General features: G+C 41.3%; 1 protein-coding gene across 6 annotated transcripts in view; it reads right to left on the bottom strand.

The window, feature by feature from the left end:
* The window catches only part of sdk2a (sidekick cell adhesion molecule 2a), a 104,323-nt gene extending 93,490 nt beyond the window's left edge, over positions 1-10,833 (bottom strand). For 4 of the 6 annotated variants that reach the window (XM_088069124.1, XM_088069126.1, XM_088069125.1 and 1 more), the window contains exon 1: positions 10,361-10,833. In XM_088069124.1, coding sequence (XP_087925250.1) covers positions 10,361-10,520 — 160 coding nt within the window. In that variant the 5' untranslated portion in view covers positions 10,521-10,833. The remainder of the gene's footprint in view (positions 1-10,360) is intronic. The other 2 variants (XM_088069127.1, XM_088069128.1) reach the window with 1 other exon arrangement.
* Positions 10,834-24,108: the final 13,275 nt, after the last annotated feature.

Raw genomic sequence — 24,108 nt, 5'->3', positions numbered from 1 at the left:
CTGCAGCCATCATACGTCCACATGTGGAATCTGCTCGCAAACAACGGCCTGCTTTTGTTGCTCCCATAATGCTCTTGCTTTAGTCAGGCATCGCAAAATCAGTTTTGAGCCATATGTACGTCACATGTGATGTAGATCTGATTTGGCTTCACTCTCTTGGGTATAGCTGTTTGTCAGCCTAGAGTGTGTTCACATGTCTACTGCTTCTCCAGTGTGGAGACAGGGGGCCAACATTGTCAGAAGTCTTCCTGGTGCGGTACAGTGCACGTCCCCAACAGGGGACGCTTGGGCTCGTTTGTCGAGGTACATCTCCCCAGCTTGGAGACGAGAGGAGAGAGTGACCGAAGCATTGGGGACATGGCAGTCCCCTGCAGAATTAAGCAGGCTGCGTCTCGAGCCCCAGTGACAGGAAATCTCACTCAGATCACAAAAGGCAGCACTGATTGTGTCTGACATGTGCATCCTCTTCCCTGAGATGCAGTGTCTTTGTTTTGTCTGGATTACTTGTGTGTAGGCATTTGTATTTTTGTGTACTCTTGTGTGTGTTTGTGTGTCAGAGCGGGGGTGTTTTTGCTCCACTCAGCCTACTTCTCTTCTAAAATTGAAACAGTGACCTTTTTTCTATATATCGCCTGTCTACGAGAGTATGTAAGAGCTAAAGAGTGTGTAAAAAGGCTGATTCCAAATTAAACAATTAGACTCAGGGGAGGATAACCAGAGATGGGTTTGTGTCTAACAGGCTGAGCACAGCACTGAAATGCAGGGGTGAATGTATAAAAAGGCTGGCAGTGGGAGAAGTGGAAGGGTTACTGTTTGGGCTCAAACTGGGCACACTAATCCCTTTGATCCCCCCATTTTACTGTCAGCTGTTTCCTAGCTACCGTCGGATCTGCACAGAATTTAGGATTTGTGCTACTGTACACCACAGCAATCTCTACCCCACTGATGCAGCGCTCTCTTTTCTTTCCACCATCAATACCCCGCCCGGCCCCCACCCTGCCTCCCCCACCTATTGCCTCCTCACAACGTCCATAGCAATATTCATTTCTCTCTCTGTTTCTCTTCCTCTGACACTTCACTGCAGTTGGCAGTTGACTGCGACATGGCATGGAGACAGGTTAAATTGGAAAGTATTTTGCACAGAGGACCATCGGAGCATGACGCTTCACACTGAAAAAAGCTGATTCTGATTTTGTCTATTCACACGAGACACCATGGCTGTGCCCCACTTTCATTAGTTGTTTCAAAAACAAGATTCAAATACTGGTTTGGTCTTCTGAGAAAGCCCCGTTTAGCTGTAATGAAACAATCCGTGTGTGCAGATGCATGTGTTAGAGGGGGAAAATGTGTTTGAGTATTAGTGTACGCGCGCACCCTTGCTGTGTGCATGTTTGTGCATCTGCTAACATGCATTAGAGCAATAATGCCACTTTTATTGGATTCCTCTTTCGAGCCGCCTTTAAAATTAAAATAAATATCCATCTGTATCTGAGCAGGATCTCTTTTGTCCTTGTCAGTATTGCTTGCTTTTCAAAGGTGCAATGTCCCACAGACTTCCCGCTTAACCTCTGAGGAGCTCTCCTGAACAGATCCTAAATCATCCTAGGCGGAAACACATGACGGACTCGATTTGCGTATTGGCAGATTCATGCTTCATTGTCAAACACTGGCTCTCCATGGCCCTGCATCTATTAATCCTGTGAGCATGCAGAGGGAAAGTGAATACAACAACTTTCTCAATTTGCTGATTTCAATAGGAGCTACTGTGTTGTATTGATTTTTGTATGTGCACAGCACACCTACATAATTTGTATCATTCAAGCGGTCAAGCTCTCAGACCATACTTATTTTTCTGGAGCCTTTGTTCATTTTGTATGTCTCGATTAAATACTTTAAACCTTCCTAGTCAAATCTCAGCACACAAATGGAAATGCAATGATTGGTGGAGAAAATTAAAAAAATTATGTTGTCATCCGTTGTGTTTTCAAGAAAGTTTGTTGCATAAATACCCCAAAACAGGGTTCCCACATATTATCACAGGCAAAACCTAAAAACTTCATACTGACTTTTCAAGCAGCCATAATAACATTTTTGTTTGTTTGTTTGCTCAACTTTCCAGTAATTTTTCAAACATATCAGCTTCAAACTCTGTTCCAACATCACTTCAGCGAGCTGGCATACATGAAAGTAGAAAACAAAATATGAAGAGAAAATGAAGGAATGTACATGATTGCAAGGAAAACTCAAACATCAACACGCATTGTAGAGGTATGTTACAGTAACAGCTACAGAAAATAAAATGCTCTTTTACAAACTTGTTAAGAATTTTTGTACCAATTCCATGACTTTTTCAGGCCTGGAAACTGGAAACAAGGCAGATGTTTGTTTTCTAAGTGTATAAATATCTCTCTATAAGCAATGTGCCTAAAAGAAGAAAGAAGTCTTCCATACAGATTTGGACAAAGACTTTGTCTGGGCCTTGACTCGAGGTTGAATCCCGCCATATGGTTTCAGTCTAGCACCTGAAGCACTTTCATGGTTTGCGCTAAGAGGCCAAGGAAAGGGACTCCAGATGTGACACGAGCCATCGAGCAAGAAGCCCGCAGTACCGCTGTCAACTGCCATCACCATCACACTTCTTAACTGACACTGTACTGATGTTAGAGGCAAGGACAGTGATCAAAGATACGTGTACATTAAAGTGCCACCATACTACAATGACAACCAGCTCTGCTCCATGCCATGCATGCCAGACAGGAATTCCTTATCAGCAAACAAAAAAGCGCTGCTGGATGAGATTGTAGGTTGGAATTTCTTTAAGATTTATCTCACTAGATGCTTTTACATGTTCGGTGCTTTAGCATCCACACTGATATCCCTGGTGTCTCCGTCGCAAGCCATTTGTTTACAGTGAAGGTGGAGTACTGTCAGAATGGAAGAGGATAGGGGGCGGGGGCGGGGAGGAATTGATGTTGAGCTCTGCCTATCTTGGGGAGGAGGAAGACGCCAGGTGTTGGGTAACAAAAGTGATAGCAAACATGATAAGACATCCCATGTGGCCCGGAACAGGACAATAGGGAATGAAAGTCAGCTCTGGTCCTAATCGATAGTGAGCACAAGGCATTGAGATGCAGCTTGAGGCATTTCGCCAGGCCCCCTAGTGGGACTGGTAGGCCTGCTGCCAAGCACAACCCGAGCAGCAAAGTCAGCCCTGCAGATCGAGAGCACGGAGACTCCGTCTTTTCAAATGAGACCCTGCTGTGGACAAAAAGTATCCATGAACTGAAATAGTTTCACCCAGCTATGCCCAAACTTCTGACCCCAGACAAGGCCTTCAATATAAATAGTTTATGATGGCCACTGCGACATCACCTACACAATAAACACATTTCGAACAGTGGCATCCCAAAAATCTTTTCATAGCAGAGGCCAGATGGAACCATTGAAACTCTTGGGGTGGCACACCAAAAACAAAGCCATGACTGAATTTCAGGAATTCAGTTCAAGTGCTCAAGTATTTAGCCTGGTGAAAAACTACCTCAATATGGAGAGCTAAGGAATTGCACACTGATATACTTGGATCACTCATTTTGCAATTAATGTTACTGATAATTAGATTTAGTTTATCAGATTAGCCCCACGATGTCAACGGTTTCACATTAATACACATAAATACAAAAATACAAAGAACATTTAACCAAATAACCAAATAATACAATAAATATTATTGCCACGGGGAGCTGCAATTGTATTAGCACAGGGCTGGGCAATATACATGATACATGCCGTTACTGTGACATGAGACCACATACCATCTGAGATTTTGGATATCGTCATATCATGATATGAAACAAGTGTTGTATTTCCCTGATTTTAAAGGTTGCAGTAAAGTGATGTAATTTTCTAAACTTATCAGACTGTTCTACATACTTGCGTTCACCCACTTAAGTCATTAAATCCACATTACTGATGATAATCAAAAATCTCATTGTGTTAATATTTTATCAAAGTACACACTGTTATCCCTAAACTATTGTCACAGTATCCATATCTATGTATTTCATCATATCGTGACATTTAATTTTGTGCCCAGTCCAACATTTATGAAGCTTTGCAGAGATTAAAATTGTGTGATATATAATGTGTATTTTGATATGGCCCAAAAATATCGTGATATTATTTCTTTTTTGTATTGTTATTTATTTTATTTATTTTAAGATTATTTTACTCTATTATTAAGCATGAAAAGGAGAGAGAGAGGGGACGACATGCAGCATAGGGCTGAGGCTGGAATCGAACCCACGGCCCCTGCCATGTGGACTTAGCCTCTGTATATGGGGCGCCAGCTCTACAAACTGAGCTACTGGGCGCCCTGTGATATTAATTCAAGGACATACCACCCAGCCATATATTAGCGTAGCCATGGAAACCCCCCAGCCTCACTTTTGGGGTGCCACTTGTAATGAAAGACTGTGATATTGCTCTCAGTGATTTCTTTTTTATTTAGCTGAAAGAGAATATTACCAGAAAACGTTAAAATATAACCATTTTCTTAATTGGTGCCTTTTGTGTTCAATTTGTTCAATAAAAGAATGTTGGAAATAATTTTCTTTCCTTTTTTCAAATTCAATAAGCAATTTGTTGTATTTTAGCTCTATAAAAGCAGCAGAAAGGCAGAGCAGAGTACACTTAAATATCTGTTTTTTTTATTGCAACTTATATTGTTACTGCAGTATTCAACAACTTTATCATATACCACATATTTTCCTTATATAGTGCAGCCCCGCCTCTCTTACACACTTCCATGCACGGGCAAGGCACATTTAAAAAAAAGCTCTTTTCGAACAAGATAGAAGTTGTCAGTGACGGCTGGAAGATGCAGCTTTGATAGTCGAAAAAGCCGCCAGCAAATTAGAACTGGAAGCAAAAGCAAAACATTCTTTTCCTATCTTCCCCAGTTCCACATGTTAAGGGGCTTTTTTGTTCATCTGACTCTTTTCTATTTCTTTTTCTATGTTTTTGTATTGACTTCAAACAGCAGTATTGGCATGTCTATCCACGTCATCGCTTACTGCAGGGACCTGCTGCTGGTGGTAGGGCAACATAACCAAGTGTTGTGACTTGCCAGGTTTGAGGTCAGCAGAAGAATGGGGCAGAATGTCAAGATGTGAATTCATTCATGTGAATGTACAAAGAAAAATGGATTGGTACCACCAGTTGTTTTTCTAGGAGAAGGAGACAAAACGCGGGCCCCACACCCCCACCACAGCTTCTCCTTCATTTCTCTATTTCTTTGCCTCTTTTGCCATTTTATTCACAACACAAGAATACACTTACCAGTCCCCAGGAGGGGCAGGCTGAATGAGAGAAGAGATTCAGTGTGCACATTATGCTGTAAAAAGCATTGTTTCACACCACAGTTTTCCTTGAGTTGCCTTTGTGTTGTTTAAATGTTTACATGGAACAGCTTGGGGGCTTCAAGACAGATGTATGGTCCAAGAATACTGCCTCAGTACAATCCCTCTTTTCCCTGGATGAAAGTAATGACACCATTTTGAGGGCTTTTCAAATCACTCCTTAGAATGACGCTTTGACGAAGCAGCATGCACAACATCTCTGTTCCCCTGTCAGAATGATATTAGACAAATTAAACGAATAGGGCCACTTTGAATCCCCCTCCCTACCCAAGGTCGTTTCCTTTCAATGTCTGTCCCAGCTCAGGGTCCGTTCTGAGACATTTCTTTTTGTTCTTGATAGTTGAAGAGGTGCCTCCTGGTCCTGTGTCAGATTGATTAGACTTTTAGCCAGGAGAATTAATATGGGAAGAATTTGTCTCTTCCCCCCTCGCAGCGCTTCTCCCCTCAGTCTCATCAGTAAACAAGGAGACATGGAAACAAAACCACTCTCAGCTATGTGATTAAAACTGGCCCCAGAAGAAGGACTTGCCTCCTCAGTCAATGCTGCCATTATTGAAAAATCTAATTTAGGATGCCTATACCTTTTCTTAACTGTATTTTTCACCCAGTGGAACAAAGAAGGGCTCTCCGTGAGTAATGAAAATCAGTCTGCATGACGTGATTTTGCAAGATTTTGCCGTACCCCATCAGGTTGCATCATCGTGTATTCACAACCTTCTTTTACCAATAAAATTCTAAACACAAACTCACATCACACTGATAAGAACTTAACACAGCAACACTAAACTCCAGCATAGTGAGTAATCATCTCAGCCAGCTACCCTAATATGGCAGCAAGACAGACGCATGGTGGGAGATAGGACTCTTTGCCCCATGCAAATAGCCATTACCATATCCCTTTGGGCAAATGGCAATTACTGGGCAAGGGGTGAATGCCAAAACCCTGCGGTACAAGTTAATTTGATTACATTTCCATTATGAACTATAAACACAGTTTTGCTGCTCGACTGAGCCAATTAAAGGCCTCCTGAAGCTAAAAAGTGTTGACAGCGCAGCGGCCCTATTGTTCTTCAACAATAAAGCAGATCCTAATCATTTGTCACCCTTAAACCGGTTTGAGGCACATGTATTTCCTCTCTCTCTTCTGAAATATCACATTAAAAAAAAAGGGAAAAAAGGTATCAAGCTTTTTCATTAATTTGTTTCTAATGTTTCTGCCAGTGAGTACAGCTTTTTTTTCTAATTCAGCTGTGATATGTTCCATCTCTGAATAAAGCATCCTGTGGCAACATGAATAAACATGTGTAGAGAGCATTTGGCAGCCAGAGAAAAAGCAGCCAACCGACCAGATATGGGAAGCAAGCGCTGAAGACACACAAGAAGCCCGATTTGGAAAAAGCCAGGCTGCCACCACGTTTCACCTGAGGCTGTGCAAGCCACTAGCTGGTCTTTCTGGGCATGAGCCATGTTGCGAAGAAAACAAGCATTTAGTCCAAATTTCAGCAGACATCTGTTAGCTCTCTGGAGCCGTAAACATGTTTAATTAACTACATTTCGCCAAACGGGGAGATACATATGTCATGAATATGCAGTATGTGTAATTACGGTACGGCGACTGAGAAGTTATAGCACTCCCACTTCACTGTGGCCCCATATGGGACCTATGATGTCATCAAAGTGCTTTAACCTTAGGGAAAAGCAATGATTTCATCACGTATGGCTTTGGATTTGGTATCATGGCTAAAATCAGACGCCTGAGGCCGATGTGGCATCAACGTGACTATGTAGGTCTACTTTCGTGGAGCTACATGCAAAACAGATTAGGCTTTCTGTTATTTGTGAGAGAGTGTTGTACGTGTGGGCGCAGACGATTGGGTTTGTCATCAGTCTTTGTTGGAACTAGGAGATGCCTTTGATTCTATTAAAACTGTATTATATTTCTCTTGATGGAGTTGTGTAATCTTGTACACATTGATTTTTCTATCTTTCAGTGGATGTGTTTGCGTGTGCGTGTGTACTGGTGTGTCACTGATGTAGATGAATTATGATCTGGTGCCCGCATTAGAGCAGGGAGTTTTAATCACACAAGGATTCAGAGTGTTTTAAACAAATGCTTTTTTTGTAAGCACGGTGGATTATCATAAGATTTAAAGATTTGGAAATGCCTGACAGCTGTCAAGCTGCATAATAACGTACGTCCAGAAAATTATAGCAGCTGCCGGTTGGCAGAATGTCAATGCTGCTATCTAGATTAAAGCTCAATAGACAGGAACATACAGTAAGCGCCAGCAAAGCTCATGCACACTTCTAAAAACACACACAACAAGATGCACATAGAAACACAGTCACTCGCAAGACACACGGGTAGATTTCAGCAGTGGAGGCTTTGCAAAGAGGTGAGGAGATACAGAGACCGCTAAGAGGCGAAGAAAGACAAAACCTCACATCTATTTACTAGCTATTTCGATGAGGGGGTCTAAATGAGTCTTAAAATGGCATGCTGAGAGCAGCCTGTGGCAGGAGAAAGGTCCCCCCGTGGACTCTATCAGGTATCCTCTTGTGCACTGTAGCAGCCAGCAGTATTAAACGCAGCAGGAGCCTCAGTAGGAACCTGTTGAAAAACAAGTACATGCTACCTCCGGTTCCCTGGGGCCTCATGTATGTTGCCTAATTTATGACATCCTCAGAGGTCCTCCCTCCTCACAGAATGACTACAACATCTGTAACTTTATGCACAGGCACAGCCACACTGCCAGTCATTCGCAAACGTGGATGCCCCACGAGGATGAGATCTGCTTCCTACTTCAGAACAACAAGACCTCTCTGACTTTAGAGAGAACCCCCTGCAAAGTCTGCAACTGCGTCTTCACGAAAGAACCTAAAGCAGCGATTGTGCGCCATAGAGGAGGTCCTTCTCAATTGAAAGAGAAGGCAGACAGAGGAGTGAATCTCTCACCAATGCTAATGCGCAGCCGGGAACATTCAAGGGGCCTGAATACCAACTGCAAGGATGAGAAAGAGGTCTGTTTGGGGAGGAAAGGTAAAACCCTGTGAAGTAGCCTTGAAGCGCTCAACAGATCCTCACAGACTCCAGGCATGTTAGCTCGAGAAAAGGATGGTAATAACAGCTAGAGGAACTGTGCCCTGCATAATAAGAGACGCCTGAGACTCTTTTCAGATAACGCTGGGAGCACTTTAGAGCAATGCGACCTGTTCAAAGACAAACAAGCAAAGGGATTATGTTGCTTTTAGCACTTTGGTGCACTGAGCATTGTGATTATAAGATGGGGAGTGCATAGAGAAGCCACTTCTAGTATGAGTCAACTTTTAATACGAGACTTTTTTTCTCCTTTGGGACCTTCCGAGGTAAATACCTCAAGGATTTATGTGTCAAGCATGTGTCTGTCTTTTGTGGTTCCACCTGACCTTCTGTAATAAAAGCCATGACCCTGTGGTTGGAACTTGAAACATATGGTTAAGCACCATGCAATCCGCATATACATCAAGACCGTTGATTCAAATTCATAACCCAGTGAGCCCACACAATGTACTTTGTCCTTCATCAACTTACCTTCACTTCTTGTGACAACTGGCAGTTATGCTTTTCCAGTTATGAAATATGGAGGCAGGAAGGATTTGCTCTTGCTGGCTTATTCCTGCAATCTACTATCTAGTGTATATCTCATTACCTTCTCCACACATGGTCAAGAAGCACATTCCCTGACAGATAGCAAGTGACAAGTCACAACCATCTCAGAGTAATTGTCTGATTACTGTAGATCATGTTCACGGCTTTATCCGCATATCTGTGAATATACTGGATGTGCATGACCCTTGCATGTTTTGATTTATTCATTCTGCTCTATTACTTTCACGCGGCCTGTGAGTAAGAGTGCAAAAATGGACATTAGGCAAATGTGACACAGCCTTCAAATAATGGCCCTGCTTCATTGTTCCATAGTCATATTCATACAAGTTAATGACTGGCTCTGCTGGGCTATTTAGATGGGCCTATAGGCAGGGGGGGTACAGAGATTTTTAAAAATGTAGTAAAACTAAATTACATTAATATTAAAATATGATATCTAAATGATTTAAAAGGTATGTACAGATCATTTTAAAGCAATATACTGTATTGTAATTAGTATTGTGATATTTTCGGGATATATTGTATCAATGCAAGGGTGCCAAGTATCACAGTCTATTTTAATATATGAATGATTAATATTACCAAAACAAATTAAAATTTTGGTTGTCTATTACAGCAACAAAATCCTTTTTTTCAGTCCACCACATACAATTTGCTGCAATAAAAAATGACTGAAGTGAGATGAACAGACGGTATCTTATTAGATAAAACAGATGTTGACAAAGTTTTCCTTTGGGGACGTAATTAGTGCTTTAAAAAAGGTAATAAAATGCAACATATTGCAATACATGTTATGGCAACATAGCATATCTCACCACATTTAAAAGTGCAATAATGTTGTATCGTGACTTAAGTATTGTTTTAATATCGTATGGTGGCGGCTATTTATAATGACTGTGATGTTCACAATGACAAATAACAGGCTCATTTAAACCTACAAACATTTGACACTATAGTGTCCGGTTCTACACAGGCAGGCTGAGCTCCTTGAGCTTTTGTTGCATGTGGCCTTGTGGTTACACTGGGGAATGTGGTGGAGATTAAACAGTTTACACGTTGTTGTTTAAGGAAACGAATTTAAAAAAATGATCCTCTTTAGTGTGTCAGGCACAGGGGTATAACTGGTCGAAGTTTGGGTATGTCACCAGATCTGTAAAAGCACGCATTTATCATTTTTGTTTGCCTTAATATATATACATTTTGCCACTACATCTCTCCACAGACTTTCTCGTGCGCTTTTCTGGTTGCTGCCAGCGACAACAGTGAACCCCAAAAAATTCTGAGTGCATCTTACCTTGAGCCCGAGCGCTGAGGATACAAGTCGCCGACAGCAGAATCCAACAGGAGACCCACACCTGTCCGACCTGTCCAGCTGTAACCATGGTCCGCGCCGGCGCCACCACCACCTTCGTCGAGCCACCGGTGCGCCTTCCCCGTCTCCACACTGGGGACATGTTGCTCGGTGGCCACACACTCCCGGGGAAAGAGTCCTCTCCTGGCTGCTGCTGCTGCTGCTGCTGGTTCCCGCGCGTCAGACTGTGTGCTCCTCACTGGTGATGAGGGTGAGTGACTGGAGGAAAGAAGAGGAGGAGGTGGGGGGAGAGCGGGATTGTGGAGAGAGCTCACTCCCCGTCAGAGAGCACCAGGCACGCAGACAGGCACGCGGTAGTATGAAAAGCCTGTGGACAAGTCCCGCATGAGCAAGGCGGAGTCAGTCCAATTGAATTTGCTCGGCTGTCAAGTGTGCGAGACGGAATATTGACATCATCTTCTTACTGCTCCGAATAACCTCTGAATGTATCACAGAGAGATTAGTGAACTAAAAAATAAAAGGGAGATGGTGGCTGCGCGCAAGTTCGTGTGATGTCAAGAGGACAGCTTAAATCGATATGTCAGTCGCCTGAAATGAAAAAAAAATCATCTATTTGTGCATTTGTTCTCTAAATTACCTTCAAATTGCAACTGTCCTTGAGCAAGGCACTTCAGCAAGGCTCAATTTCACCAGGCTGTACTGTAGCTCCCAGGTGTGTGTGTGGGTTTCAAAGTGTAAATAAACTCTCCCTACAGAGGTTAAAAAGGTTTCCTTGTGCTTAAAAACGACCCCTATACTGCCATTCTGTCATTATTGGTGGCAACTCACTATATATAGTTTTGTTTTTAATGAATTGACCATCACATTTAGCAGTGCGCACAACCTCAACCGAGCAATGCCATGCCAAGTGCTCTGTACGCTATTGCCACCACGCGGCAGAAAGCGGTAGGAAACGTCTATTTGGACAGCTGTGATTGATTGTTGACACGTTCAAACTAAAAAAAGCCTCGCTTTGGAAACTACCTGATGACAACTAAATCTTTCCAAATAGCTGTTTTTGGATGTTTCTACTGCCAAGGATAAACTGGCTGAGAGATTTAAAGTAAATGGTATGAGCCCCATTCTGTAAATCTATTTATTCTGCATTGGCCTCAGTTAACCCTCGCCCTGTGATGTGGGTTGAAAGCAGAGCAGCCGAGCCATTACACAGACAAATAGCATAGGAAATAGCTTACACCTGAGCAATTTAATGTGATTCTGAAATTAGTCTGAGATCAAGCAGGATGGCAGACTGTTACCGTCTGTGAATGCTCACCCCATCAAAGTGCTTCCTCTATCAGCACACAAAGGATAAAAGGCGAGTTGGAGTGCATTGAAATGGTGGGCACTTCTGAAAACACAGGAGGGTACATATGGGCTGTGATATCTGCTTTGTTGTCCTTGCTCCTTTTGAGCTCACTGAAAAATGCAAACAGGGCAAGGTGAACTTAAAAGAGCTGTCACAATATTTCTGCTGTATGTGTGCCATTAGATTTTGTGAGTAATATCGACTAACGGGGGAACATCCAAGCTGGGTAAAGCCTGCTGCTGCTTTTCAAAAAGCCTGGTTAAAGTGTAAACAGAGGTGGTACTCTGTGCCTGTGGGTTGTTGCTTCACCTCAGTCCCTTTTATGCTGCGCTTTGTGTCGTCCCACAGCGAATCTGCTCCACAAAATAACCAACTTCCCCTTCTCCCTGCGTCTCACAAAGTCTCATTCCCACCAGGAGCTCATTTGGTGTCATCCATCGCTCCCTCTCTTTATTTCCTCTCCCCTCACCCCGCTGCCACCCCATGCACCAATCCCCTCCTGATAATGATGTGCTGATTATGAGGCTCTTAGGCCGGCAGATTGCTCTCCAGTCTCATTCGCATGCAGTGGAAAATTGCCGCTGTCTTGGAGCCCCCACCCCGCTGTGCGTATCAGGCAGGTTGACATTAGCAAGCTGCTGGGAACAGTGCTCAGGCACCAGGGCAGGTGCTCCGTCTCCGTCTCTATAACTGTTCTGCAGCAAAGGAAACAGACACTGCCTGATACTACAAGCCACACTGTGGTGGTGGTGGTGTTGGGGGGCACAGTGTGGTGTCAAACAATATGGTATTGTGTAGCTGACATTTATACATACACTTGCTGTGAAAAGCTTCTTTTACTTGCCAAAGGAGACCCACTGCATCACAGAGTTGCACATAATATAATAAAACAAAGTCATTTACTCATCTTCTAACGTCGAAACTGCACCATTAGCTGACAGAGGTCTTTCATTTCCAAAGGAAATGTGTTTAATCAAAGTGCTTGTTCTTCATATCACACGTAAACAGACTAGTGAAAGAGTTGAGAGGAATAACATGATATCAAGTAATGGTAATGGTATTTTTAAAAAGGTACTGCAGGAGTCCTTGATGAACGAAATGATCAGACATCCATAGACTGCACTGCTTTAGTCACACTGACAAACAAACAAAAAAGGTTAACTAATTCTTACAAATAGAAATCTTCCATTTCATTATGAAACATTAAACAACCTTGGACTTGTGTGCCTTTGACTACTCAAGTCCCCCTTTGAACAGATGGCTTCTTCTAAATTTCTTGTAAAAAGCACAAAAGAAGTCATCATGTTTCATTTTTTCTACATTTAAATGTAATTTTCTTGATAGAACTGGAAGCTGAATGTGAGTTAAAAAAGACTCTTCAGACAGATGCTTGCTGCAGTGTAACATTCATTTTTACTGTATAGTATTGAACTTGTATCTATGAGGCATCACTCACCTGTAATTATTTGAGTCATCACATACGATATTATATTCTTGTCACATTAGCAGTGACAAACAAAGCATATTCAGCGCCCTGTGCAAGCTTCCCCAATGTACCCCCCCAACCGCATTGTCAGGACTAGAGGTGGTACCACTGCTACAGACCAACTAACAGAATTACGTCTTTGGATCTTTTTTTTCCCCTTTTCATTTAATAATGATTTAAATTTCTTTTCATATTCATATTTTCATTTTTAAATATTTTTTTAAAAACACAATTCATCACAGAATTTCAATAGTTAATCAAATTTTTAATTGAATGTTTTATTTTTTCAAATCAGTGCTTCAATGCAACAAGTGTGGTCTTGACACCATGACTTTGAGGTGTGTGTGTGTGTGTGCGTGTGTGTGTATGCATGGGATTTTGGTACCTATGTCCTTTGCCTATAGAAAGATCTGCCCCTGCACATCAAGATCTTTTCATGTATCAACATGTTCAGACTACCTGGCTGTTTCTCTGGGTCAATGATAGTCGCTTGGCAGGTAACTGTAGTTCAGCTTCAGCAGGACTGTGATGATAATGCACTCTCATGTAGCAGCACAGCTAAATAAGTACTCTTGTTGGTCTGGGAGATGGGGAATGCACCGTGGCCTTTCAAAAGCTGTTCTCTTTCCATCAGCTCGCCTGATTTGAAATGGCTTGATTGAAATGAGCTTTATTTGAGATTGGCCCCGCACTCGCTCACTTATGCATGCAGACATGATAGTGCAAAGGCAAACAAAGTTGCCGTGAAATACCAGTCTCTGCCTATCACATTTGTGGCTACAAACAGTAAAGTTACTATAGTCTATCTGTTTTAAACGCGCAAACAGTCCAGCCATTCGCTTTGGCTTTGTTCTTCATTCTGTGCGCTCCTCTGTAGATGCTGCTGCCCGTTTGTCACACATGCTTTTGTTGTTGATTTTCCAATATGGATGTGAATTCCTCAGAAGGAAAAAAAAAATGTGTTCCCTAACAAGTGCCAGCACACACACATAGACTACATACACTGCACAATGTTGTTATATCCGTCTTGACACCTCATCTATAGTATCTCACAGAGAAAATCTGATTTCTCTGCGGTAACAGATCATCTCACGGCTCTTTCCTTGAGATGCTGGTAAACTCCAACTGCAAATTGAAACATGAAAAATACAACCAAACTGCTGCTCCTGAGATGCATAGCTGCGTCTCAGCAAAGACATCAGAGGATAATATCCCATTCTATGTCGCACCCTTAGATCTGATTTCTCCACACAACAAAACCTCATTTGCATGTCTTTGTGCCTCTGCTGGACTTTGCAGCTGAGGTACTTTTAGGATTTTGCAATAACAGAGTATGTTTCAAAATAAATGATTTTAAACCATAGCATGTACAGCATATCAAATAACCGCAGTCAAGTTATCTGAGTTTATGTGTTGTTACAGAAAAAAAACAATGCTGGGTAAGTCTCAGAATATTAATAATATCAGAATGTTGTACGGTTATTACCCAAGGGACAACTCACTTAGGAATATTGCCTTGAATCACTGGCATAATTGGTCTCCTCCAGTCTCACTTTGATGTAAATAACATTAGCAATTTTCCAGTCATTTTGCATTGATCTTCCACTGCAGAATTCTGCCCCAAGAAGCAGCTGGAAATTGAATGTCTCAAACTGGAGATGTGAAGGGTGCATTTCATTCAACTTGTCGGAGAAACTGCACTACCTGAAAGATGCAGCATTATTGGGATTGATTCTGCGCCCTGCCAAAGGCAATTTCCGTCCACCATACTACCCGACAGAAATGAGCACCCTGGAATAGTATACATATACACATGCGCACACATTACATTTGATGGCCAATGCAGAGTCAGTTACAGTATGACTTCACATTATGCTGTAAACTGCCACTCCAGGGCCAAGTCTTTATCAGACTGTTTGCTTTCGAAACACTTCTTTTCATAAATCCGCCGTGCTGCTTGACAATTTGACATTTGTTTAGTGATTGTTGTGTCCTATTTTATGTTTGGAACTATTCCATCTTCCTGTGTCACTCCCTGTGACCTTCAGCGCGCTGATTTGGCAATTTATTGTTTCTTCTTCCTTTCGATGTCCTTGTTGAGAATGAATCAGAGAAAGCACGGCTGGTAGAAATTGTGTTTTTGTTTCTCTGTCCTTTCTCTCACTTAGCTGGCTCCATCTGAGCAGCTGATAGGGTGACAGCTGCAGCACTCCACAGCATATAAAGAACTTACTTTCATTGCATATGGTCATTTTGAGCTGTAAAAGGGAGAGCAGAAATGTACTTTACAGCGTCACGTAGATGGCGACATAATCAATGTTTACCGCATTGTGCTGCAGAGTTATGAGTTTTCTCACAAAATGAATGGACTAATCAATAATTATCACTGCTTGTTTTTCCCTTGCATATGAAAAGCAGTTCATAAATCACAAGATAGTTTGGATCAGTGTAAACAAAAGCGAGCTAAAAATGTGCAAAGGAGGAAGAATCATTAGAGAGCATTTCCCTGGTAATTTTTAGATCACTGGCTGATAAAGGTCATCTTTGTCATCTTCATATTCGGCTGTTGGAAGGTAATTAAAGCAGCTATTTACATGCAGAGCAAAATAATTTTTCCCAAATAGTTCTCCACTCTGCCTTTTGGCTGATCACATCACACTGCTAAATCCTTGAGCCCATAAACCCCGCCATGGTATATCATGGCATTATAAAATACCCTGGGCACACTAAAGATTAGGTGGGATGAATAGAGATATAGAAGCCAGAGGTCTCTTACGATTTCACACTGGTTTTAGCATGTGAAATTCTTCCCTGTAGCCATCACTCTGCCATAAGACTCCTGTGTGCTGTTGCAGCATACCTATTCAACCCAGCATCTACACAGCGAAGAATCCATATCTTGGCTTTAATAACATTATGTTAAGGGTCTCTGTGGACTTGGTGCCTTTTTCCAGGTGTTCGTTACAGCCTGGCATTGCAGTATGTCCTTTAGCAATGCAGGAGTCGAGGTGACAACAGCTCCTGGAGTTTAACAAAGTGTGAAGATTCTGAAGTCTAATGATTTCTAAAAAAAACAACTCCTGTTTATTCACAGCTTGCATGGGCAGAATTTTAAAATGTAAACAGCATGTTTGACCCAGCTGTGTCGATCCCACAGAGATGAAACTATTGTCTGCTTGGTCTGCATACATTAGCTGCATTTCCAGCACAGTGAATTATGGAGCAGAATGCTTGTAATCAGATCAATGGGTTTGAATTATCGCACTGTACGGATGGCATTATACCATATTAGCTGGCTAAACTTAAGCCAATTGAATTGCCCATGTAGCTTAGCAGTGACAGAGTGATTTATGTAGTTTTCAGGTTTGGCCTGTACTGTAATGTAAATGAATGTGGTGGAGCTGGAGTGCTCCCATGTGGGTCGGACATTGTTTGGGCTGTCTAGAAAGCACAAGACAAGGTGTATACAGAAAAATTAGCATTCAGTCCAAATGCTCTGTGCCCTCTCCGTCTTATTGTCAACACAATCACAGTGTAAATGAGATGACTATAAAATCAGGAGTGAGTCATCCCTCTCAAGCTGAATGGCAAATCAGAGCATATGTCATTATGTTAAGTTGCATCAACTGTACAGTGTCAGTTAGAGAAATTTGCTCTCAAAGTGACTGGCATCAATCACTATTTAGACATCAACAAAAAGATAATGTAGCATACGGCTTTGACACACTAACAATTGGTTAGACTGAGTAATGGCAGTGATGATTCTCGCAGATGTCTTGCAAGAGCATTTGCCGACTGTCATTAAGAAATTATTCCCAATAGAGGGAGATTAAAACATTAGCAACATGATGCTGTCCTGTAAATGAGGCTTGAAAGACTGCTCCTTCCCTCTTTCCTAATGTAATTGGCCGCAGGAGATTAGATGACCCGTTAACAGTTTATTGGAAGTATTTGTAAGATTTGCCATAAAATGACATATTGATTTTCATAAAGCAACAATAAAGTGGGCCGTAAAGTACATCAAACCATAACCCAGGAAAGTTATAACAGCATCAAAGCTGATGAGATTTGATGGAGCTGTTCAGGCTAGGGGTTTATATTCTTGATGTTAATTTTTTTTTCTTTTTTTTTTTTAGTATGTGGCCCACGTTCTCCTCAGTTTAACACCTCAGTGTTAAAGCCACACAAGGTTAACAAAGCAAGACATCATTTTCATTAGAGAAGCCACTTGAGCTAATCATAGAGAGCTCTTGTCAAGTGATTACATCAAAAACATAATTAGTGTCCTTGTGACGTCAACGCATCACATTTGAAATTGGACAGCTGCAGTAACTAAGCACACATACACTTATCATGGAGGTCTTTTTTGTCATTAGGCGTATGGAGCCACACATTTATATCCTGCCACTAAATATGGCTGCTTCATAAATTTGATACAGTGCCAAAAGGCAATCGTGTCCTTTAAGTCCATTAAACATTAACCACTGAGCAGGCCTCTGGTTGTCTTTTTGACGTCAGTCTTGGATTGAATAGACTGAGCGCATTTCAGGTTCACATATTTTTTTCCCCCTCAGGCAGTAAGTGTGGGGAGTCAGATATTATCTCCTGTTGATGCAACAGCCTGCATCAGTCCATACAGCCAGCCTGCAAACCTCCAGGAAGAATGCCTGCGGGCTCCAGCAGCCTCAATAGCCTGCAATTGAGGCCTTATCTATTCCCAAATGCAAAGTCTTTATGTTTCAGCTTGGGGTTTACTATACTGTCAGGGGATCACAGTCAAATACATCAGAAACAGCTTTATCATTATCATTTCATGTTTGCCTTTCCTGTATTTTATACTCAACACAGCAATCCATAATAAAAACTTCCTCAGTTGTTAAGAGAGACCAGTATGCCTCAGCTGAAGTCATTCCCCAAGTAATTATGCTAAGATCGAGTTATGATTAATAAGAATCAAGTGTGGTTCATTTATGTAAGACTATCAAAAGAAAAGAATGAAGACTCAATAGAAAAACTTGAGCAATCTATTGAATTTATGCAGTCTGATTGATGTTTTCTGGATAAATTCTGGTCCTGACCTGCTGCCCTGCCCTCGCAGGTCTTTATTGACTTATCTCTGTTGTTCCTGACTCAATAATGGCTGCCTCATGAGACTTCAGAGTGACTGAGCTCCCAAACCTCAGATTTTTTTTTTCACTCCTTCTTACTCAGGGTAAGAATAAATAAATTATGAATGTCAGCTCATAAATCTATGAAATATATGAATATACTGCATAAAGAAACTGATACATTGAGGACACCCAGGGAGCTCCTTTTCAAATTAGATAAACGTTCTCAGGTGGAAAATATATCAACAAGTCATTCAGCCCATACAACCACATTGGTTGTTAATTCCTACCCTAAAATAAGACCCACAGGAACATTTCCTAAAGTAGCGCCCCTAAAGAGATCAACACATCCTAATAGTGCTGTAAAAAGAAACAATTTCTCCGTGAGTAAAACTATTTCTCAGTGAGTGTAAAAAAGTTTGTTTTTGAGCTGCCTTAAAATTTTGAGACGACTGAATTTGAGAAGATAAAGTTATTCGTAAGTAATTTCGTAATGATTCAACTTGTCTCCTAAAATGCAGTCTACTTAAAAATTAAGGAAGCCAGAACTGTTTTAGTTAAAACACACTGTCTCTTTTTACAGTGTACCTAAACAACAGAATAGGCCACTTGCCGGTGACTCTTAAAATGACATAACTATATACAGTTGCAGTTTTAAACAGCTTGTATAGGGCTAGGCAACAAAACTACTTGGTTATATTTATGAACAGATGATAGTTTGAGTAACATAAGTACGACTGTTATGTAGCTTAAGTAATTTAGGTTAGGTAAATATATGTTGCATTGCTTAAGTGATGTAAGCTAAGCACATTACTTGAGTTAACTCACATACATAATTTAAAACTCAAACTTAAAATAACTCAATGTTGACTTTAGGCCTCACATGGGACACAAACAGCAGTCTCCTGGGTCACAGTCCTGTGTTTTTTGACTCAGCCATCCACGCTGACCATGTCCCTATGCTGACTTTGTTGCTCTTCATACTACGTCTCCTGACTTGCTCCTTTGCTCCTGTCATGATTACTGTGATACCACCAGAGAGTGCTGCCTGACAATAAACATAAATAGGGGTTGTAATAAGCTGCATTTGTAAATTACCATTGTTGTCATTTTTTGGGGGTGCGAACAGTTCCAAAAGTTCTGTAGTCTCGGAACTGGAAGGTCATAAAGTAATCTGTGCGCTTCCTTATGACTGAACGCTGTCCTTTGTCATAACACGACAATGGATATACTTGCACACTTGCCATGGCCAAAAAGGATGCTGATCTTCCAGCTTAGGAGAGCATCACACAGCAAGAGCTGATCTGCTACAATGGAGAGACTTTACTGGCTTCCAGCCTGTTCAGCTCTAGCTCTGTCAGACCCAACAACCCAGCTTGGCTGCGACAACTCTCAACTCTCCAGCAGTAAAGAACCATGGACTAATGCCAGCGAGCCTGCTCCTGGGGCTCTTTCCATCCAGCCAAGACAAGTCTGACCAGCGTTGGCAGGGACAGTCCCCAACTAAGGGTTGCCTCCAATGTTTTCATGCTCACAGATGGCTAACAGGATGTAGGGGGATCATGATGAAGTCAGAAGGTAGAGTGCAGGCCACCAGCAGACTAATGGAACCTGAAAACTGACGTTGTGAGTCAGATTTGGACGAAGCTGGGATGTGGATGTTTGCCGCGAGGCCGAGCATCCACTGTCCTCTGTGGTTTTCTGTGTCACCTCATGACAATTTCCCCTGAGTGGATGTGACTGCATATATGCCACGGCCAAAAAAGCCTTCTCTATACTTTTTCTCACCTCTGTGTGATCTTCCAGCCATCCCAGCATGGTTTTCTAAGGCCAGGTGAGAAGGTCAGCCTCCTTCTGCGGTGCAGACCGTGCGAGGCATTCATGCTCACTATTTCCTCCTACAAGGCAAAATGACTGCATTGTATGTACAGAGACCCAATGAGCTGCCCCACTGACTCAGGTTGTGTAATATTCTACTAGAAGGGTATATCCATCATCTCTTATCATGTAAAGACTGAAGAAAAGGAACATTTTTGTCACCACCTCTTCTGTTTCTTGCAGGTAGTGTGATGACAGAACACTCCTCTTTCCACTGATATTACTGGTTTTCAGAACCAGATCCATTCAGAGACACTGTATATTCTCTTGAAGCCACCCATTGCCAGTGGTGGAAAGTAACTACAGTAAATCATAGTCAAGTACTCTGGAAACAGACATGTTTTTTGCTTTAACTTATTACTACATAGACATTATTGACAGCTCAGTGTAATGGCTATAGAATGATGACTGGCATTTTGATTAGTTTCCTATAAGCCTTGCTTTCACATTCTGTTGGCCACCAAGTACGATCTACCAGGAAAACAGATTGGCGATTTATGGCACACAGGGAGTGCATCAACCATTGTGCAACCAGAACAAGAGGAGGATTAAGCTTTTGTTGTCCTCAGGTAGCTACTGCTAGTTACCAAAGAATATCATTGTAAGTTCTTTTCAGTTAATATCCCCAGTACAATAATATAATAATACTACCTAAAAATGCTGTTGAAAGTTATCTGTTTCCATCTTCTACTTATGACACTTAAGTGCTTCTATTGACTATAATTCAGTGACTGATACCGTACTTTCTTTCTCCACTTTATTTATTTGATAGCTTTAGTTACTTGTTCATTCATTTATTATTTTTTATTTTTGTGTCACACCCAATCATTTAGCTCTATCTATGTGGGATTACAAGACACCATTACTTTACACACATCTGGGGAGGCTGTGGATCAAGAGTTAGAGTGGGTCGTCTAATAATCGGAAGATCAGTGGTTTGATCCCCAGCTCCTCCAGTCTGCATGTTGAAGTATCCTTGGGCAACATACTGTTGCTGTTATGTTCAACTGGCACCTTTTACTGTAGCCTTGGCCACCAGTATATGAATGTGTGTGTGTGTGTGTGTGAGTGTGTGTGTGAATGGGTGTAAAAGCGCTGAGTGGCTGGAATACTAGAAAGGTGCTGTATAAGTGCAGTCCATTAACCACCTTCCGGCCTTGCATGTTCAAAGCATGCGGAAAAAATAAAGAAAGGAAACAAACAAACTTCACAAAAAATATTCCATAAGAACTGGTTAATAGTTACGCAGATTCAGATTAATGATACAAAATATGATCAACAAATAAATATGCTACTGTAGGTCAACAAACAGCTACGCTATGTATGCCAGCAAGGATTATGCTATAAGATATACTCATAGAGAATAGCTTATTAAAATAATAATAATTCTGCTAAGAATTGCTTGGTAAAAATATTGTTCTGTGTTTTCTTTTCCTCGAATATAGACCCACTAACAAGCTTCACAGTGCTTTCTTTTGCTCTCTGCACAAACACCATTTTTCCTTTGCCCTGTTGTGTAGCCAAAGTTGGACTTGATATTTTCCACACCTATTAGAACTACCACTGCTGCTACAACAGTGAGAAGTGAACACTGATGTGTAGTGTGCCAGGAGTCCCAGGGAGTCTACTTATAGGCTGCAGCCTCTTACCTGCTAAAGGAATGGGGCCATGTTATCAACAGCAATATGACAGTGGGTGGCAGAGAGTTGGAAGGACAGTGAACTGGGGCTTTAAAACCTGCATTTCAGTCCACCAATCAAGTTCTTTCAGCACAATGTTGGTTCACCTCATTGGCTTTGGATCTTAGCATCACATATTAATTCTTAGTCTGATCTAAATTATTAACCTTCTCAGAGATCATTATAGGCCATATTATGTATTCAGTGCCAAATATAATGCTTAACACTAATATCCCATTCACCAGGAGTACCTCTGTTGAGGAGATTTTGAAAAATCATCTGCTTACACCTTTCAAAAATAAAGGGCCTCATGTTTAGAAGTTAATAGACAGCTGTGATTGAATATGTTTCCTCTTTAGCCTTATTCACTACAAATTAGCTTTCCCAATTGCATACCTTTTTTTTAAATCCTGGACCTGCTCATGTCTCATTCATTCATTTCTCAATCCCTCTCCACCTCTCTGTTGTTCCAATTTCCTGTTTCCCCTGTCTTCAATTTTCTTTCACATTCTCCATTTCAAATGTCAAGTAGCAGCTGCCAGTGCCTCGCCATTGCGGTCTGTGCTCATAAATCTGGGCTAATTCTCCACCTCTCTTCCATGGTGTATAAATCTTCTCACTCACAAGAGCACTGGTCATTTTGATGAATGAGTGAGAGCAAGCACTGGATGCCAAGCGAGCTCCAATAATGTGCGGTCCATACAAACAAGACAGCAAATTGTTAAAGTTTGCAGTAGCATCTCTGTCGCTCAATTTGTTCAGCAACTCTAAATACTGTTAATGTAGAAAATAATGCGGAGGTACTCACCCTCCTGGAAAAGCTTTATTCGATGTCTTTTTGATTTGCCCTTTTATAAGATTTTTTTGCAATGTATCCCCTAACACCTGCATTTCAACCTAATCATCAGAATAAATGTTGGCATCGAATCTGGCTAGCTTTTACTTTTACTTTCGCTAGCAATTCTGTTTACAAACATTAACTCCAGCGTAGTATACCTTTAACCAAGCGTTTTTTTGTTTGTTTGTTTTAGTTACTTCCACCATGACGAGGAAGGTCTTCTAACCTTATTTTAACGCAAACCAGGATGTTTTCTCCAACCTTAATGAGTGCTTTTTTTAAAGCAAACCATACCTTTCCCTAGGCCAAACTAATTTGTCGCCTCCCTGAAAGCACCGTCAGATCAGAAAACATTCTGAAAGGCAGTTACCGACAATGCAATTTAAATTTTTAATTTGTTAAAATTATTCGACTCAGTGAAGCTTTGACCTAATGGTTCTAGTGGAAAAGCTAACAGATCACCAAAAGTTATTACAATTAATCCTCCAGGGGGGAATTAATGTCTGTGCCAAATGTCATGACAATTTATCCCAAAATTGTTGATCAATTTCGCTAAAAAGCAAAAATGTCAACTTCATCATTGCTCTTTAAAAATTGTTTTTGCAATTCATCCCGACACCTGCAACAGTCAACACCAATCATAATCTGATTAAATTTTGACATTGAATGATTCTGCAAACCACAGATATGTAACCTTTGTACACTATTATGTGGCAGATTTGTTGTAATTTTACACTCCAACAATGCATGTGGTTATGTTTAGACACTAAAATTGCTTGGTTATGTCTATAAGAGGATCATGTTTTGGCTTAAAATACCTGGCTTTGGTGGCACAACTATAGCTTAAAATGACACCAATGTATAAAAAACAACCGTTTTGTTGTTTATGGGTCTCGAACAGTGGTCTACAGGATGGCAGCCTTATCCTCTAGCGTCATGCCATCAACATTTGCCCCCACTTCCCAATGACAAAGTCAGCTCATATCCACATAATTAGAACTCAGTCACTTTAGAAATGTTCATATGATACAAATGAAGCATTATCATGTCCATGGTCTGCAGAAAGGTACAATGCCAGCATTTCCTTCATTATAAAGGTTTAAAAATTGATAGCATGTTATATGAAATAGGACCATAAAAGCTAGCTGCAAAAACTTCAGTCGCTAAAAGAAGAATATAAATGTTCTGAAGATTCAATTCCTCAGTGAAATGTTGAGAGAATGTGAAGCAAAGTTTGATGCTTGACTAAGCATGACACTGGATCATCTAATTGCCATAACAACACGTGAGTCTGGGCTAGTTTAGTACAGAAAACTAGTTTGCTGCCACACAAGTGCAGCCCTGAGTGGGTGTTCTGCTTAATGAGAGGGAATGAGGATTTGCGTAGCCACTA

Source organism: Plectropomus leopardus, chromosome 18 (assembly GCF_026936395.1).
Source record: "Plectropomus leopardus strain MGB_pleo_1.0 chromosome 18, ASM2693639v1, whole genome shotgun sequence".
Lineage (NCBI taxonomy): Eukaryota > Metazoa > Chordata > Actinopteri > Perciformes > Serranidae > Plectropomus > Plectropomus leopardus.
This window is presented reverse-complemented; position numbering and strand designations above follow the sequence as displayed.